At 46.4% G+C, this 16488-nt stretch overlaps 1 protein-coding gene across 1 annotated transcript; it reads left to right on the top strand.

The window, feature by feature from the left end:
• The first annotated feature begins 826 nt into the window (after positions 1 to 826).
• Positions 827 to 3423, top strand: ZG16 (zymogen granule protein 16). Its single transcript, XM_084882224.1, has 4 exons — positions 827 to 889; positions 1786 to 1847; positions 2010 to 2142; positions 3012 to 3423. Exons 2-4 carry the CDS (start codon positions 1793 to 1795, stop codon positions 3325 to 3327), a joined length of 504 nt encoding a protein of 167 aa, XP_084738350.1. The 5' UTR covers positions 827 to 889; positions 1786 to 1792; the 3' UTR covers positions 3328 to 3423.
• Positions 3424 to 16488: the final 13065 nt, after the last annotated feature.

Below are 16488 nucleotides of genomic sequence, written 5' to 3'. Positions count from 1 at the left end.
ATCAATAAAATATATATATTTTAAAAATCTCTGATATCAACCCTGGGGAAATTTCAGATCTGCTGGGAGGAACAGGTGTCCTGTGTAGGCTACAGCTTGAGGCCTGAGGACCCTGCGCCCCTCTGGAGCACCTGTCTACTCTTAGTTCCTCAGCTTCCCACTTGCCCGCTGGACTGGCTATGTGTGTCCCCGGAGATCTGCACGTGTTCAAGCGTCCACTTGTAGTCCCAAGTCACCCTTTTCAAAGATTTGTGAAGGCTTTAGAAGTTTGAGGATGGATAGATGAAAACAAAAGCAAGTCCAGCAAAATTTAACCATGGTACAATGTACATGGTGTATGGGTATTCACTGTACAATTGTTCTACTTTTTCTATATGTTTGAACTTTTTCACATAAAATACTAGGGGAGAAGAAAAAAAAAATTGTCAGGCAAATAGTAGGCCCTCCTAAGTATAAGATGTGGACAGTGCAATTCCTTTCTAATGGCTGGAGAGGGCATTGTTATTCAAAAAGAGAAGATTGTAGGGGAGAGCACTTGCAAACATCCAGTAGAAGAGGGAGAACCCTAGGCCACACCCAGAGGTGATGTGGTGACTTTGTCCACCCAAAGCTGTTTGCCCTTTGCTTGGTGATATTTCTCAAGTTTATTCTGCTCCTCCTGAGCCACTCTGGGCCTTGGCCTAGAGTGGACCCCACCCTGCCACCTGTAACCCTTAAGGGGAGGGGCTGGATAAAATGTTCCAGACCCTGCCTGACAACTGACCCTAAGAGATTGGTCATGTTTGCCCAGGAGGTGAGGTTCACACGATAAAGAGAAGGGAGAGGGCTTAGAACTGGTATAAAAGATCTGCAGGATCCTGGGGGGTTACCTTGCATCTGAAGCTGCCAGGTAAGGGGTGGCAGAGGCCTGAGCTAAGGGGAAGCAAGCAAGCCTGGATTTCAGTTAGGGGGAATCCAAGCTGAGCAGGAGAAGAGGTGGCTTAGATTGAATGGCAGAGGGGAGAGCGGGGTGTCAGTTAACTGGGGCCATCTGGGTCGGAATTAGTCAGGTATGTTGATATCTGGGTCTCAGCTGAAAGACTGGGGACACTTGGGATGCTCAGGGGCATGACATGGCCATATTTGTGATAATGGAGAAAGAATTATAACTAATAGATTACGCACCAGGGATCTAATATCTTGAGCTAGTCTCAACTCGTACAACTTTTCAGTCTATCCCTCTCCACCAGAACTGCTTGGAAACTGGTGCTGGCACAGTCTCTTCTCTGACTGCCTTCACTCCTCAGGTGACAGAGACACAACTCTAACATGTCCTTTTCCTTCTGAGACCAGGTTAATCTAGGAACTTAAACTATGCCCCAGATGCCCCATAAGTCCGGCCAATCTACCCCGGCTGGACTTCAGTTAGGCTTTCTCAGACTCCTGGTCTGGTACACTCAACCATTTCTATGGTTTGGAGATTGCCTCGTCTTCCTTAGAAAACTCCTTTCCTGCTTTGTGCCAGGAGGAACAGCGCTCACACAGCCGAATCCAGATGGAGGGTTAGGATTGATCTTCTGCCTTGGGACAGACAGGAGGGTTGGCTACAGGCAGACCAGGGAGAGGTAGAAGGGAGAAGGACACAGAGATAGTCTCTGAGAGGAACGGGACTAGAGACTGTGCCGTCCTTTCAAAGCCAAGACTGGGGCAGCTAGGTCTGAGTCTCAGCTGGAGGTCAGGAATGTCTGAGTCAATAAAGTCCCGAGGAATAGGGTAAATCTTCATTCTCCTTTCTTCCCGTTCCAGCGCCAGGATGTTGGCCATTGCTGTTCTTGCCCTTCTTTGTGCATCGGCCTCTGCCAATGCCAGTAAGTGAGAAGCTGGGAGCCCAGCACGGGGGTCACTGCTGGCGGCCAAGGCTTTCGGAGGCAGGCTTGGGGTGCTGGGAACCGAGTTGTGGGAGGAGTATGCGTGGTAGGGAGAAACAGCTCTCAGGGAATTTCTCCCTCACTCTCTCCCTTTCCTTCCAGTTCAGCCTAGGTCCTCCTCCTACAACGGAGAGTATGGAGGCGGTGGCGGACGTCGATTCTCTCATTCTGGCAACCAGATGGACGGCCCCATCACTGCCCTGCGTGTCCGAGTCAACAAATACTACATCGTAGGGTAAGATTCACTGAGTTTCTGTGGTTTGAGGACCTTCTGGGATCTTACTAAATGGGGAAGTTCTCAGTCACTTTGGGTCACATCTGTTTCAATCAACAAGTCCCAGGGATAACATGGTATGTGAGAGCTGTTAGAGGCGTGGATTCGAGACCTGCACTGCTGAAACCTCTACAACCCAAACATGAGCGATCCTGGATCAGTCACACACCATAATCTCAGGGGCCTGGAAGTTGTCTAGTTTGATCCCAGTCGAGGTTTTGGTTTTTTTTTACTTTAAAAAAAAATTATTAATTTAAGGGAGAGGAAGAGAGAAAAAAACATTGATTTGTTGTTTAATATTTTTATTCATTCACTAGTTGTTTCTTGTATGTGGTCTGACCTAGGATCAAACCCAAAACCTTAGCATATTGGGACAATGCATATCAGGATTGACCTACCTGGCCAGGGCCCTACCCCAGGTGTAAATCCCCTCTGGCATCCTCCATCTTTGCATGATGCCTTTCCCAAAATGTGTATCCTTCTGACCCTGGATCCGCATGCTGGTCCAGCAGAGACCAGTCTTTTCCTCACGAGAGCCTTTCAGGGTTTTGAGAAGCTGCTTTGCTGCTTTTGGGTGGGAGTGAGGGCACCGTGGGAGTCTACACCTCAAGCTCAAGCTCTGGCGGTGACTCTGGGAAAGTTGTTTTCCCTCCTGAGTCTGTTTGTTCAAAATGAGGAGGTGAAGTTCCCTGTATGATCTCCAAGGGCCCACCCAACCCTCACACACTGTGGAACTGGCAGGAGGCTTACCATCCCCGTCACAGTTTGAAGGTCTCAGGGTACAGGCCTATTCAGTGTCTCCCCTTTCTCCCTCCTCACCCTGTCCCCAGTCTCCAGGTGCGCTATGGCAAGGTGTGGAGCGACTATGTGGGTGGCAACCAGGGAGACCTGGAGGAGATCTTCCTGCACCCCGGGGAGTCAGTGATCCAGGTGTCTGGCAAGTACAAGTACTACCTGAGGAAGCTGGTCTTCACGACTGACAAGGGCCGCTACCTGCCTTTTGGAAAAGACACGGGCACCAGTTTCAATGCTGTCCCCCTGCACCCCAACACCGTGCTCCGATTCATCAGTGGCCGCTCTGGCTCCCTCATTAATGCCATCGGCCTGCACTGGGACACCTATCCCAGCGACTGCAGCAGCTGCTGAGACCCAGAAGAGCATGCAGTGTGAGGGGTGAGAGCCCCCTTGCCACTAACCCCACCCATGTGGCTCCATTTAAAACAATAAAAGGGCATGGCTAAACTTGTGTGTATGTGGGTGTCTGCAGCTGGGATCCACCTCCGGACTCTGGGTATGAATGTGTGAATCTCTTTCTTGGCTATCTGTAGGATGTTAATCTAGGGAAGAATGGGAGGATGAAGAAAAGGTGTTAAAGTCTTGGGGCTTTCTTCATTATTTATCAAAAGGAGATAAGATTCTGATTTGCTAATTCATTTTTCAAGGATAGCTCCTGAGAGTGTTTACCCACATTGGAGTACCGAGGCTGAGGATAAGGCCTCGATGTGACTTACTGCCAAAACCCAAGATATTCCACTCTCACTCTCCAGCCCTTCTCTCCCCTTGTCCTCCCCTCCCTTAAGATAGCACCTCTTCACCAAGGCTCTCACCTTACTCTCTAGATCTTAACCCACTCCCTGAATGTGGGTGGCCTGGACCTTTATCCTTTGTTCTTTCCCAGAACCCACCTGACTCCCAAATTAGCCTAATGTGTCAAGGACTCTGCCTATTACCCAGACTGGTTCCTCCCCACCTTTACCCATCAGCCCTGGTGTCCTTACTTAGCTCCTTCAGAACTGAGGTACCTTCCTTAGGAAGTCACCACTTCCTCACAGCTTCTATGCTATCAATACCATCCTCAAACTAAAGGGCTTTTCAAAGTGGGTTTCTATGAACATAAGGCATTGGTTAGAGTTCATGGTAAGCCTTAGAGTGACTGGATAGATTCAGCAATAAAAGCTGCTTTGAAAATAATTCTTAGGACTCTAGTTCCCAGTCCTAAAACATTTCTTCCCAATTAGACAAGGATAACAGTTATTTACATGTAACTTTATAAAGAAATATTAACATTACTAGAGGCCTGGTGCACAAAATTCGTGCACAGGGGTGTGTGTCCCTTAGTCCAGCCTGCACCCTCTCCAATCTGGGACCCTTCGAGGGATGTCCGGCTGCCCATTTAGGCCTGATCCTACTGGGATCTAAAGCTGGACATTCCTCTTACAATCCAGGACTGTTGGCTCCCAACTGCTCACCTGCCTGCCTTCCTGATTGCCCCTAACTGCTTCTGCCTGCCAGCTTGATCACCCCCTAACCACTCCCCTGCCAGCCTGATTAATGCCTAACTGCTCCCCTGCCAGCCTGTTTGCCCCTAACTGCCCTCCCCTGCAGGCCTGGTTCCCTCCATCTGCTCTCCCCTGCAGGAATGGTCCCCCCAACTGCTCTCCCCTGCAAACCTGGGTTCCCCCCAAACTGCCCTTCCCTGCAGCTGGTTGCCCCCAACTTCCCTCCTCTGCCACCTGGTCACCCCTAACTGCCCTCCCCTGCAGGGCTGATCACCCCTAACTGCCCTTCCTTGCAGGCCTGGTACTCCCAACTCCCCTCCCCTGCTGGCCTGATCACCCACATTGCCCTTCCCTAACTGCCTTCCCCTGCTGGCCATCTTGTGGCAGTCATCTTGTATCCACATGGGGGCAGCTATCTTGTGTGTTGGAGTGATGGTCAATTTGCATACTACTCTTTTATTAAGATAGGATAGAAACAAACTCATGCCTAACCTATTTTTATAGCAATTCCTTTCTCTTAATCAATGTCATTGGATGGAATATATGTCACTGTAATTTTCTTTATTGAGATATAAATCACATAATATAAAATTCACCCTTGTGCCATTTCAGTGGTTTTTAGTATATTCACATTGAATATACAGAATCACCACCCTCTAATTCCTTAATACTTTCACCACCTCAAAAAGAAACCCCAGAGGGAGGTGAAGATGGAAAAGGGTATAGGGGAGATAAGTGGTGATGGGAAAAAACTAAACTAAAATAAAATAAAATATAAATTGAGTTTCCTCCTTTAAAAAGAAAGAAACCCCATATCCTCTAAGCAGGCACTCATTCTTCTCTCCTAGCCCCTGATAACAACTCATCTTTCTGTCTCTAGGGATTTGCCTATCCCAGACATTTCATACAGATGGAATCTTACAAAAATGTGGCCTTCTGTGTCAAGTGTCTTCCTTTAACATGTTTTCAAGGTTCATTCATGTTGTAGCATATATCAGCACAGACTTTTGACAGATCAGATATCTAGTCAACTTAGGACAGCCTTTATTTTTATTTATTTATTTTTTATTTATTTCAGAGAGGAAAAAAGAGGGAGAGAAACATCAATGATAGAATCATTGATCGGTTGCCTCCTGCACGTCCCCTACTGGGGATCAAGCCTGAAACCCAGGCATGTGTCCTTGACTGGAATCGAATCCAGGACCCTTCAGTCCATAGGCCGACGCTCTATCTACTGAACCAAACCAGCTAGGGCTAGGACAGCCTTTAAACCAGTGGTTTTCACACTGTGTCCAGTGAAGGCACTGGCACATAAAAGGCAGACATAGCAGAAGAGGATTAAGTGATGGGATTTCTGGCTTTTGTCTAGGCTACAAATCAGAATCTTGCAGAACATTTTATTTAAAGAAAAATTTTCTTTACTTAACAAAGTTGTTTTTTTTTTTTTTTTAATTGCTGGATCGAGCTAATCACACATTTATCAAATATTCCCTAGAATTCCCTAAATTCTAGGAACATAAAATCTACTAAAGTTTTATTACTTTTCTTCTGGTCAAATGGATTTACACCTGCTGTTACACCTGCTGTAACAAAGGTGTTTTTCTTTTTGTTTAATCCTTACCCTAGGATATTTTTACCATTGATCTTTAGAGAGAGTGAAAGGGGTGGGGGTGGGGAGAGAGATATCAATGTGAGAGAAACATATCGTTCCCCCACACGCTCCAACCTGGGCTGGGAATTGAACCTGAAACCCTTCAGTTCACAGGCTGACACTCTAACCATTGAGCAAAACCAGCCAGGGCAAAGTGTTTTCATAGGATGCCAAAGGAGCCAAAGGAGGGGTAAATTTCTCTGGGAGTGTCAGGGAAGACTTTGTGAAGGAAGGAGTGTGTGTGTGCGTGTGTGTGTGTGTGTGTGTGTGTGTGTGTGTGTGTATGGGGAGGCAGTACAGGGTGCTGAGACCACGTATGCAGAAATCTGAAGATATGGAAACTACAAGTGGTTCAGTACAGCTAAAATGCAAAGTACAATTAGGCAAAAAATTAAGTCTCATCGATAGGTGGGGACCATAAACAGCATATGTTGCCATTTAAACTTTATCTTATGGGCTACAGCAAGACACTGAACCAAAATTTTGCTCAGGGGATTAATAAGATTTATAAGAAAATAAATTTTCTGGTGTAAGTGGGGGAAATGGACTAAAGGTAAAAGCAGGATAAGAGCCGAGACCGGTTTGGCTCAGTGGATAGAGCGTCGGCTTGGGGACTGAAAGGTCCCGGGTTCGATTCCGGTCAAGGGCATGTACCTTGGTTGCGGGCACATCCCCAGTAGGGGGTGTGCAAGAGGCAGCTGGTCGATGACTCTCTCTCTCATCGATGTTTCTAGCTCTCTATCTCTCTCCCTTCCTCTCTGTACAAAATCAATAAAATATATTAAAAAAAAAAAAAAAAGCAGGATAAGAAATATTTGAGACTAGGTCTACATCAGAAATTATTAAATGTCTTTACAAAGGCAGTATATGAGGAATAAAGGAAAAGGAATAATTTGAGAGATTTGAGGGGGAGAATAGATTCAGAAGAATTTGGTAACCGTAAGCATGAGGGATAGTGAAGGAGGAGAGTCTAGGACAGTGGTCGACAAACTCATTAGTCAACAGAGCCAATTATCAACAGTACAGCGATTGAAATTTCTTTTGAGAGTCAAATTTTTTAAACTTAAACTATATAGGCAGGTACATTGTTATTAACTTAATTAGGGTACTCCTAAGCTGGCCTTTGCTAAAAACTCAAGGGGCCAAAGAGCCGCAGTGGCTCGAGAGCAGCAGTTTGCAGACCACTGATCTAGAAGAACTGTAGCTTGGGCAACTAGGAAGAGAGGGATATTCTCTGAGATGGGGGAATACAAAGGCAAAATTAATTAGCTTTTTGGACCTGCTGCATTTTGATGAATCTGTGGTACAACCTGGTTGAGATCCAACAGTAGGCAGAGGGATATTTGAGAATAAAGCTTTGATTCAGAGCTTAGTAGATTCAGGAGTCATCAGCATACAGATAAAGCAGTTCAAGTCATGGGTGTAGAAGAAGTCACCCAGGGACACTGCAGACATATAAAATGAGAAGGCCAAAAAAATAAAAATAAATAAATAAATAAAATAAAATGAGAAGGCCAAAGTCAGAGAAAAGCAGAATTCAACTTCTGACAGTTGGTCCAAAAAAGAAGAATCAGTGAAAGAAATAAAGAATGGAGTGATCTGAGAGGTAAAGGGAATGAGGGATGATGCACTAGAAGGCAAAAGATAAATTTCCAGCGTTATTGAAGTATAACTGACAAATAAAATTGTAACATATTTAAAGTGTACAATATAATTTGATATATGTATATATTATGAAAGGATTCCCAAATCAAATTAACACATCCATCATCTCACATAATTACTCTTTTAAAAAAATTTGGTGAGCTTAGGATCTACTCTCACAGCAAATTTCAACTATATAATTGTACAATACAATATTATCCTATATAGAAGCCCGGTGCATGAAATTCATGCATGGGGAGGTGGGGTGGGTAGTGTCCCTCAGCCCAGCCTGTAGCCTCTCCAATCTGGGACTCCTCAAGGGATGTCTGACTGCCCATTTAGACCCGATCCCACAGGACATCCCTCTCACAATCCAGGATTGCTGGCTCCCAACTGCTCACCTGCCTGCCAGCTTGATCACCCCCTAACCACTCCCCTGCCAGCCTGATTAATGCCTAACTGCTCCCCTGCCAACCTGTTTGCCCCAATTTCCATCCTTTGCCAGCCTGGTCACGCCTAACTGCCCTCCCCTGCAGGGTTGATCACCCCAAACTGCCCTCCCTTGCAGGCCTGGTCCTTCTCAACTGCCCTCCCTTACAGGCCTGTTCCTTCCCAACTGCCTCCCCTGCTGGCCATCTTTTGGTGGCCATCTTGTGTCCACATTGGGGCAGGATCTTTGACCACATGGGGCAGCCATCTTGTGTGTTGGAGTGATGGTCAATCTGCATATTACTCTTTTATTAGATAGGATAGAGGCCTGGTGCATGGGTGGGGGCCAGCTGGTTTGCCCTGAAGGGTGTCCCGGATCAGGATGGGGGTTCCCTTGAGGCATGGGGCAGCCTGGGCGAGGGGCCTGTGGTAGTTTGCAGGCCAACCGGTGACCCAAGTGGAGGCCCTTGTATCTGAAATTTATTTACCTTCTACAATTGAAACTTTGTAGCCTAGAGTGGAGCCAAGCCTCCTGCTTGCTCCCTTGTGACAGACCTTTCTGTTGGAATTTATGTATCTTCTATAATTGAAACTTTGTAGCCTGGAGTGAAGGCCTGAGCCAGCCAGGGCTGCAGAAGCTTGGCTTCCTTAATCTCCCAGGGCAACCCTAGCCTCCTGCTTTCCCAGCTCCATGGCTGTGGCCATTTCTGTTGGAATTTATTTACCTTCTGTAATTGAAACTTTGTATTCTTGAGTGGAGGCCTGGGCCCGCCAGGGTATGTGGAAAGCTTGGCTTCCTCCATTGCCAGGGAAACCCAAGCCTCTCTCCTGCTCTCTGTGGCCACACCTATCTTGGTTGGGTTAATTTGCATACTCGCTGATTGGCTGGTTGGTATAGCAGATTGATGGTTAATTGGCATATTACTCTTTTTTAAAAAAATACATTTTATTGATTTTTTACAGAGAGGAAGAGAAAGGGATAGAGAGATAGAAACATCAATGAGAGAGAAACATCAGTCAGCTGCTTCTTACACTCCTCCTACTGGGGATGTGCCCTCAACCAGGGTGCATGCCCTTGACCAGAATCGAACTCAGGACCTTTCAGTCCACAGGCCGACGCTCTATCCACTGAGCCAAACTGGTTTTGGCGGTGGCATATTACTCTTTTATTAGATAGGATAATAAAAGCCTAAATCACACATCGACCAACCAGGGGAATAACCAGTCGCTATGATGCACACTGACCACCAGGGGGCAGACGCTCAACACAGGAGTTACCCCCAGCCCGCAGGCCCCAGGCTGGCCAAGGCAGATTCCAGCAGTTCCCCTTTCCCCACTTCCATGATCACCTGGCCAGTCGATCAGCAGATCAGCCCTAATCACCGGCCAGGCCTAGGGACCCTACCATGCACAATTTCATGCACCAGGCCTCTAGTCAACTATAATTACCATGGTATATCTTAGATCCTCAGAATTTACCTTATAATAGAAAGTTTACACCTTTTTACCAACATCTTCCCATTTCCTGCACTTCCCAGTTCCTGGCAACCACCATTCTACCTCTTTCTATGAGTTTGACTTCATAATTTTAAATTCTATATAAAGTGATACCATACAATATCAGTTTTGTTCTCAGCCTTTGGCTGGATGAAGCCTATTTGAATAATGTATTACTTAATTCAGCCATATAACAGATGCCTTACTAGGTACTCTGAGAAATGCCACTATTTGTCCTAAGTCATAAACATAGTATGAAGCACAGGATTACACTCAGGTCTTTCTGATGTTGCAAAACTTGGGCATTTTTCACATGTCCATGATTTTCAAACATCTTAGAAACAAAATATTATAAGGAATTCTAATATGTTGATCACACAATTGAAAAAAACCTGTCATGCTTTGACAAATGCATATGCTTATATAACTCAAACTCGTTTAAAGAGTTTGAGTTATATAAGCATATGGGACAGTACCATCACCTCAGAAAATTTCCTTTGGGTCCTTCCCAATCACTTCCTGCCCACAACTCCCAAGAGGCACCACTCTTCTGACTTTTTCACACTATACTAAGTTAGCCCATTCTGCATTCAATCTGTTATGATAGTACATGTCATGTAATCTGTGGAAAACTCCACTGTGCACGTATGAGAGGTAAGAGCGGAAAGGTTGCCCTGGCTGGTGTGGCTCAGGTTGGAGTGTTGTCCTGTACATCCGAAGGGGTGGTGGGTTTGACCCCTAGTCAGGGCACGTGCAGAGGCAACCTATCAATGTTTCTCTGTCCCTCTCTCTCTCTAAAAATCAATGAAATAAATAAATACTGAGAAAAGGCAAATAATATCCTGGTATTAACTTTGCAAGGCCAAGGACCAACCCCTCTAACCCCTAAATTACATTTTGAGAAATTTTGCTCTAGGGATTACAATATTTTGTTTTAAACATTAATACACTATTCTTTTTTTGTCTTCTCAACACAACCTCTGCAGAGCAAGCTCATCATTCCGGTGAGCACATCAAACTTGCCCCTGCACAGCAAACACCAAAGCTCACTTCAGTCTCCATGCCCTTTTGGCATGGTGCCAGCTTCCCGGCCAGCTGTGGTGCTCTGTTATCTAAGGCAGCGATTTCTAATTACTGTGGCACAAGAATTTTTGAAAGATGCAATATCTGACTATTTAGGTCAAGAGCACTGACTGACTGCTTTCCCCTTAGATTGTCAAACAAAGAAATGGTAACAGCCAACACAACAATAGCTATCTGGTGTGAATGAACCAAAATTATACCTATTTGTTTTTGTCAGATCGACAAAAAAATATATTTTTTGGTGTGCCGCAGAATTTTAGTAATTAGTGTATGTGTGCCATGAGATTACACAGGTTGAAAATCACTGATTTAAGACTCCTTCTTCTCCTCTTGGTCTTCCAAGTGTAGTCAGCTCTTTCCCAGCCTCCATTCCCTTCTTCATCACTGCCACTATGGCTTTCACCCCAGATGACCCTCATTTAATCTTTTTAGGCTTGAAGAACAGAATCATCTGCGTCACTCACTAGTCTCTAATTTTTGTGGCATAACTCTATGTTCTACTTTCCTCTGCTCTCCTTTGTTTTCTAAGAGTCTAGTTTAGAAGTTAAAAATAACTGTTTCTCTTTGAATATCATGTGTTTAACAACCCTAATTTCAACCAGGCAGATGCAGATCTTGCTACCCATTCTTCTCTTAAAAGTTCTGTTTATTATCTGTCACCATCACTCACTCCCACACCCTCATCCCCACAAAAAAATAAACTCTAGGAAAACAGGGACCATGTCTGTCTTCTTGCTCACCATGGTATCCCTACAACCTAGGAGAGCGGGCTAGCACACTACAAGCAAATAATACACTATGGACTGAATTACTTTATTGTCTTTGAATGTCAGGTGTTTAACAATCCTAATTTCCACAAGGCAGATGAATCCCTTAAATCAAACCTGGGAGGCGGGTCCAACCATTTTTCTCTCTTAAAAACTGAGGAAATGGAGGCACAAAGAGGCTAAATCCCTACTGTGAGTGACCTGGCACCAAAGCCCTGTATCCGAGTTATCCATTCACCCTTAGAACTCCTGACTCCCTGACCTATGCTTTTTTTTTTTTAATTATGTGATTAAAAAAACAAACAAACAAACAAAAACCCTCACCCGAGGATATGTGTTTTTTTTTTTTTTATTGATTTTAGAGAGAAACACAGATGTGAGAGAGAAATATCTATCAGTTGCTTCTCCCACATGCCCCGACTAAGTATCAAACCCATACTCCAGACATGGGTCCTGACTGAGAAGGGATCCTGCAACCTTTTGGAGTACAGGACAATACCTCAACGGACGGAACCACCCAGCCAAGGCTGGCCTATGCTCTTTCCACTATTTCTGGCAGGTATCTTACCAAATATCTGAGGACCGGCAACAACTGTGAAAACCTTACTAGCCTTTTCTGAAGTGTAGGGGGGAAATCAAACTGCCAATCTCTAAGTCAGTGGTTCTCAAAGCATGGTCCAGAAGATTCTGGAGATCTCTGAGACATTTTCAAGGGAGTCTGCAAGTTCAATACTATCCTACAAAATAAAGAGGTAATATGCAAATGGTTGTTACACTGTGATGCATAATGACCAAACAGCAGGAGGGCTGGGCAGCATGCTATGAGCCTGGGAGAGCTATAGGAGGGCGGGGCAGTGGGCAGAGAGCTACAGGAGGGCAGGGCAGAGGCAGTGGGCCGGTGGCACCCTGAGGCAAGCGGCAGCGAGCTACTTGCGCACAGATTCATGTGTAGGGTTACTAGTTTTCATAAAAAAACTAAGATGCCATTTGATTTTTAACCCCTTACATCCCCCCCCCCCTTTTTTTAAGTGTACGGAGGTGTTTTCAAGAGGTTATATGATATGTGATAGCAGAAGCAGATATGAGAATCCAGCTATTTTTTTCATATATACTAGAGGCCTGGTGCATGAAATCCGTGCATGGGTGGGGGTGTCCCTCAGTTCAGCTTGCACCCTCTCCAATCTCCAAAATGGGACCCCTCAAAGGATGTCCGACTGCCTGTGGCTGGCAGGTGTAGTGGATGGTTAATTTGCATATTACTCTTTTGCCCCTAGCTGCTTCTGCCTGCCAGCCTGATCACCCCTAACCACTCCCCTGCCACCCTGATTGATGCCTAACTGCTCCCCTGCCAGCCTGTTTGCCCCAAACTTCCCTCCTCTGCTGGCCTGGTCACCCCTAACTGCCCCCCCCTGCCAGGTTGATCACCCCCAACTGCTCTCCCTGGCAGGCCTGCTCCCTAACAACTGCCCTTCCCTGCTGGCCATCTTGTGGTGGCCATCTTGTGTCCACATGGGACAGGATCTTTGACCACATGGGACAGCCATCTTGTGTGTTGGAGTGATGGTCAATCTGCATATTACTATTTTTTTTAAGTTACAGTCAAGTTTATAATTTTTAAAAAATATATATTTTATTGATTTTTCACAGAGAGGAAGGGAGAGGGATAGAGAGCTAGAAACAACGATGAGAGAGATACAGCGACCAGCTGCCTCCTGCACACACCCCACCGGGGATGTGCCCACAACCAATGTACATGCCTTTGACCAGAATCGAACCCGGAACCCTTGAGTCCACAGACCGACGCTCTATCCACTTAGCCAAACCAGTTTCGGCTGCATATTACTATTTTATTAGGACTAGAGGCCTGGTGCACGGGGGGCAGAGGGGGGTCCCTCAGCCCAACCTGCACCCTCTCCAATCTGGGACCCCTTGAGGGATGTCCGACTGCCCCTTTAGGCCCAATTCCGGTGGGGTTGGGCCTAAATGGTCAGTTAGACATTCCTCTCACAATCCAGGACTGCTAGCTCCCAACTGCTCACCTGCCTGCCTTCCTGATTGCCCCTAACTGCTTCTGCCTGCCAGTCTGATCACCCCCTAACCACTCTCCTGCCAGCCTGATCAATGCTGAGCTGCTCCACAGCTGGCCCAATCATCTCTAACTGCCTTCCCCTGCGGGCCTGGTCACTCCTAATTGTCCTCCCCTTCAGGCCTTGTCACCCCTAACTGCCCTCCCCTGCAGGCCTGGTCCCCACAACTGTCCTCCCTTGCAAGCCTGGTCCCCCCAACTGCCCTCCCTTATAGGCCTGGTTGCCCCCAACTGCCCTCCCCTGCCAGCCTGGTCACTCCTAATTGTCCTCCCCTTCAGGCCTTGTCACCCCTAACTGTCCACCCCTAACCTGTACGCCTGGTCGCCCCCAACTGCCCTCCCTGTTGGCCCGGTTACCCTTAATTGCCCTCCCTTGCCGATCTGGTCACCCCTAACTGTTCTCCCCTGAAGGCCTGGTTGCCCCCAATTACCCTCCCTTGCAGGCCTGATCCCCCACAACTGTCCTCCCCTACAGGGCTGGTTGCTCCCAACTGCCTTCCCCTGCAGGCCTGGTTGTCCCTAACTGCCCTCTCCTGCATATATGGTTGCCCCCAACTGCTCTCCCTTGCAGGCCTGGTCCCCCCCTATTACCCTCCCTTGCAGGCCTGATCCCCCACAACTGTCCTCCCCTACAGGGCTGGTTGCTCCCAACTGCCTTCCCCTGCAGGCCTGGTTGTCCCTAACTGCCCTCTCCTGCATATATGGTTGCCCCCAACTGCTCTCCCTTGCAGACCTGGTCCCTCCCAACTACCCTCTCTGCCGACCATCTTGTGGCAGCCATCTATGTCCACTTGGGGGTGACCATCTTTGACCACATGGGGGTGGCCATCTTGTGCAATGAGTGATGGTCAATTTGCATATTGCCTCTTTATTATATAGGACTAGAGGCCTGGTACACAACATTTGTATACTGAGGCGTGAGGGCGGTCACTCAGCCTGGCCTGCACCCTTTTGCAGTCTGAGAGTCCTTGGCTCGCTCCCCAAGTCTAAGCCGTCGGTGGGACATCCTTAGAGCTGCTGCAGAGGCAGTCTGCAGCTCTCGCCTGAGTAGTGCTTCCCCTGTGGGAGAACACTGACCACCATGAGCAGCTCCTGTGTTGAGCATCTGCCCCCTGGAGGTCAGTGCACGTCATAGCAACCAGTCGTTCTGCTGTTTGGTAGCTTTGCATGTTACACTTTTATTATATAGTATATATTTTTGTTATTGATATCAGAGATAAAGGGAGGGAGGGAGGGAGAGAAAGAAACATTAATGATGAGAGAGAATCATTGATCAGCTGCCTCCTGTATATCCCATACTTGGGATTGAGCTGCAACCCAAGCATGGGACCTGACAGGAAATCAAACCATAACCTCCAGGTTCATAGGTTGATACTCAACCACTGAGCACACCAACTGGGCCCAGCTATTTTCTCTCCAGTCATACATTAGATTTGTAAAAATGTAAAACAATATCTCTCTTCTTTTTTTTTTTTCCTTTGGAAACATTATTTTTAAATTAAAATGTTTTATGTAATGCATTTGTTATTGTAATTTGGGGGCAGATTTTACAATGAAGATATCACTCACACAGCATAAAATTTACCATTTTTAAGTGTACACTTTAGTGGTTTTTATTATATTCATTATGTTGGGCAGCTATCATCACTATCTCATTACAAAACATTTCCACCACCCAAAAAGAAACTCCATACCTATTAGTGTTATTAGAAAGGGGACCTGGCCCTGAGGGTCTGCCTTGGGCCTGTCAGTAATGTGTGGGTTCTTGACTTTGTGCAGGAAAGATTTCACAACATGAGTCCAGGTGACTTTTTAGAGGATGTTAATTTTTTAATTTTTTAAATATATTTTTATTGATTTCATAGAGGAAGGAAGAAGGAGAAAGAGACAGAAACATCCATGATGAGAGAGAATCATGGATCGGTGCCTCCTGTAAGACCCCCACTAGGATAAAGCCCACAACCCGGGCATGTGCCCTTAACCGGAATCAAACCTGGGACCTTCAGTTTGAAGGCCGACGCTCTATCCACTGAGCCAAACTGGTCAGGGCTAGAGGAAGTTTATTAAAGCTGGGGACAATGAAACAAGGAAGGGTCTAGGATAGAGGAAGCACCAGGAAGGGGACTAGGTGGGGAAATGAGCCTACGCTGGGCCGCTTTGGCTCACTAAGTCCGAGAACAGGCAGCCTTGGAGACAGGTTCAGGGGGTTAGCCTGGGATTAGCTGCTGCTGCCCACCAACTCTTGTGTGTTCCCTTAGCACAGTGCTTCTCAACCTTTCTAATGCCTAGATCCTTTAATACCATTCCTCATGTTGTGGTGACCCCCAACCGTAAAATTATTTTCGTTGCTACTTCATAACTGTAATTTTGCTACTGTTACGAATCGTAATGTAAATATCTGTGTTTTCCGATGGTCTTAGGTCCTACAGCAGCAGTTCTCAACCTGTGGGTGGTGACAGGTTGAGAACCACTAGCAGGGTCACCTTAGCATTTAGGGGATGCGTGCCTGTGAGGGAAGAACTGGCAGGGGGCAGAGGAGATGGGGGAGGTTGGAGGGAGTGGAGCGGAAGGAAAGGCAGGGGCATGCTGCTAGGAGGAGAGGTCAGAGCTGGGATCTTCGGTTTGAGGGGTCTTAAAGGCTGGGAGTTTAGGGGAGGATCTCAATAGAATATTCATGTTTTATGTTGTGCCAAAAAAAAACTTATTCCCCTCACTTTATCTGGACTTGGGTGTGGTGGCAAAATGGCACTAACTGGATTTCTGCTATCTATCTTCTTGAGTAGGGTGATTTAAGCTATTTACTCTCTGGTTAGGGAGAAATGTAAACTATTTACTTTTAAGTATTTTAGGTTTAAGGGAAGATGGGATTTT

This window comes from Pipistrellus hanaki, assembly GCF_964339955.1.
Source record: "Pipistrellus hanaki genome assembly, chromosome: 4".
NCBI classification, from domain to species: domain Eukaryota; kingdom Metazoa; phylum Chordata; class Mammalia; order Chiroptera; family Vespertilionidae; genus Pipistrellus; species Pipistrellus hanaki.
The sequence above is the reverse complement of the archived record's forward strand: the minus strand, read 5'-3'. Positions and strand labels throughout refer to the sequence as shown.

Bases quoted from the DNA above. Each gene is read 5' to 3' on its own strand.
- ZG16 (XM_084882224.1), top strand. From the start codon at position 1,793: ATGTTGGCCATTGCTGTTCTTGCCCTTCTTTGTGCATCGGCCTCTGCC. The intron at 1,848-2,009 runs GTAAGTGAGAAG...CTTTCCTTCCAG, and splicing joins ATCGGCCTCTGCCAATGCCA to TTCAGCCTAGGTCCTCCTCC. The intron at 2,143-3,011 runs GTAAGATTCACT...CCCTGTCCCCAG, and splicing joins AACAAATACTACATCGTAGG to TCTCCAGGTGCGCTATGGCA.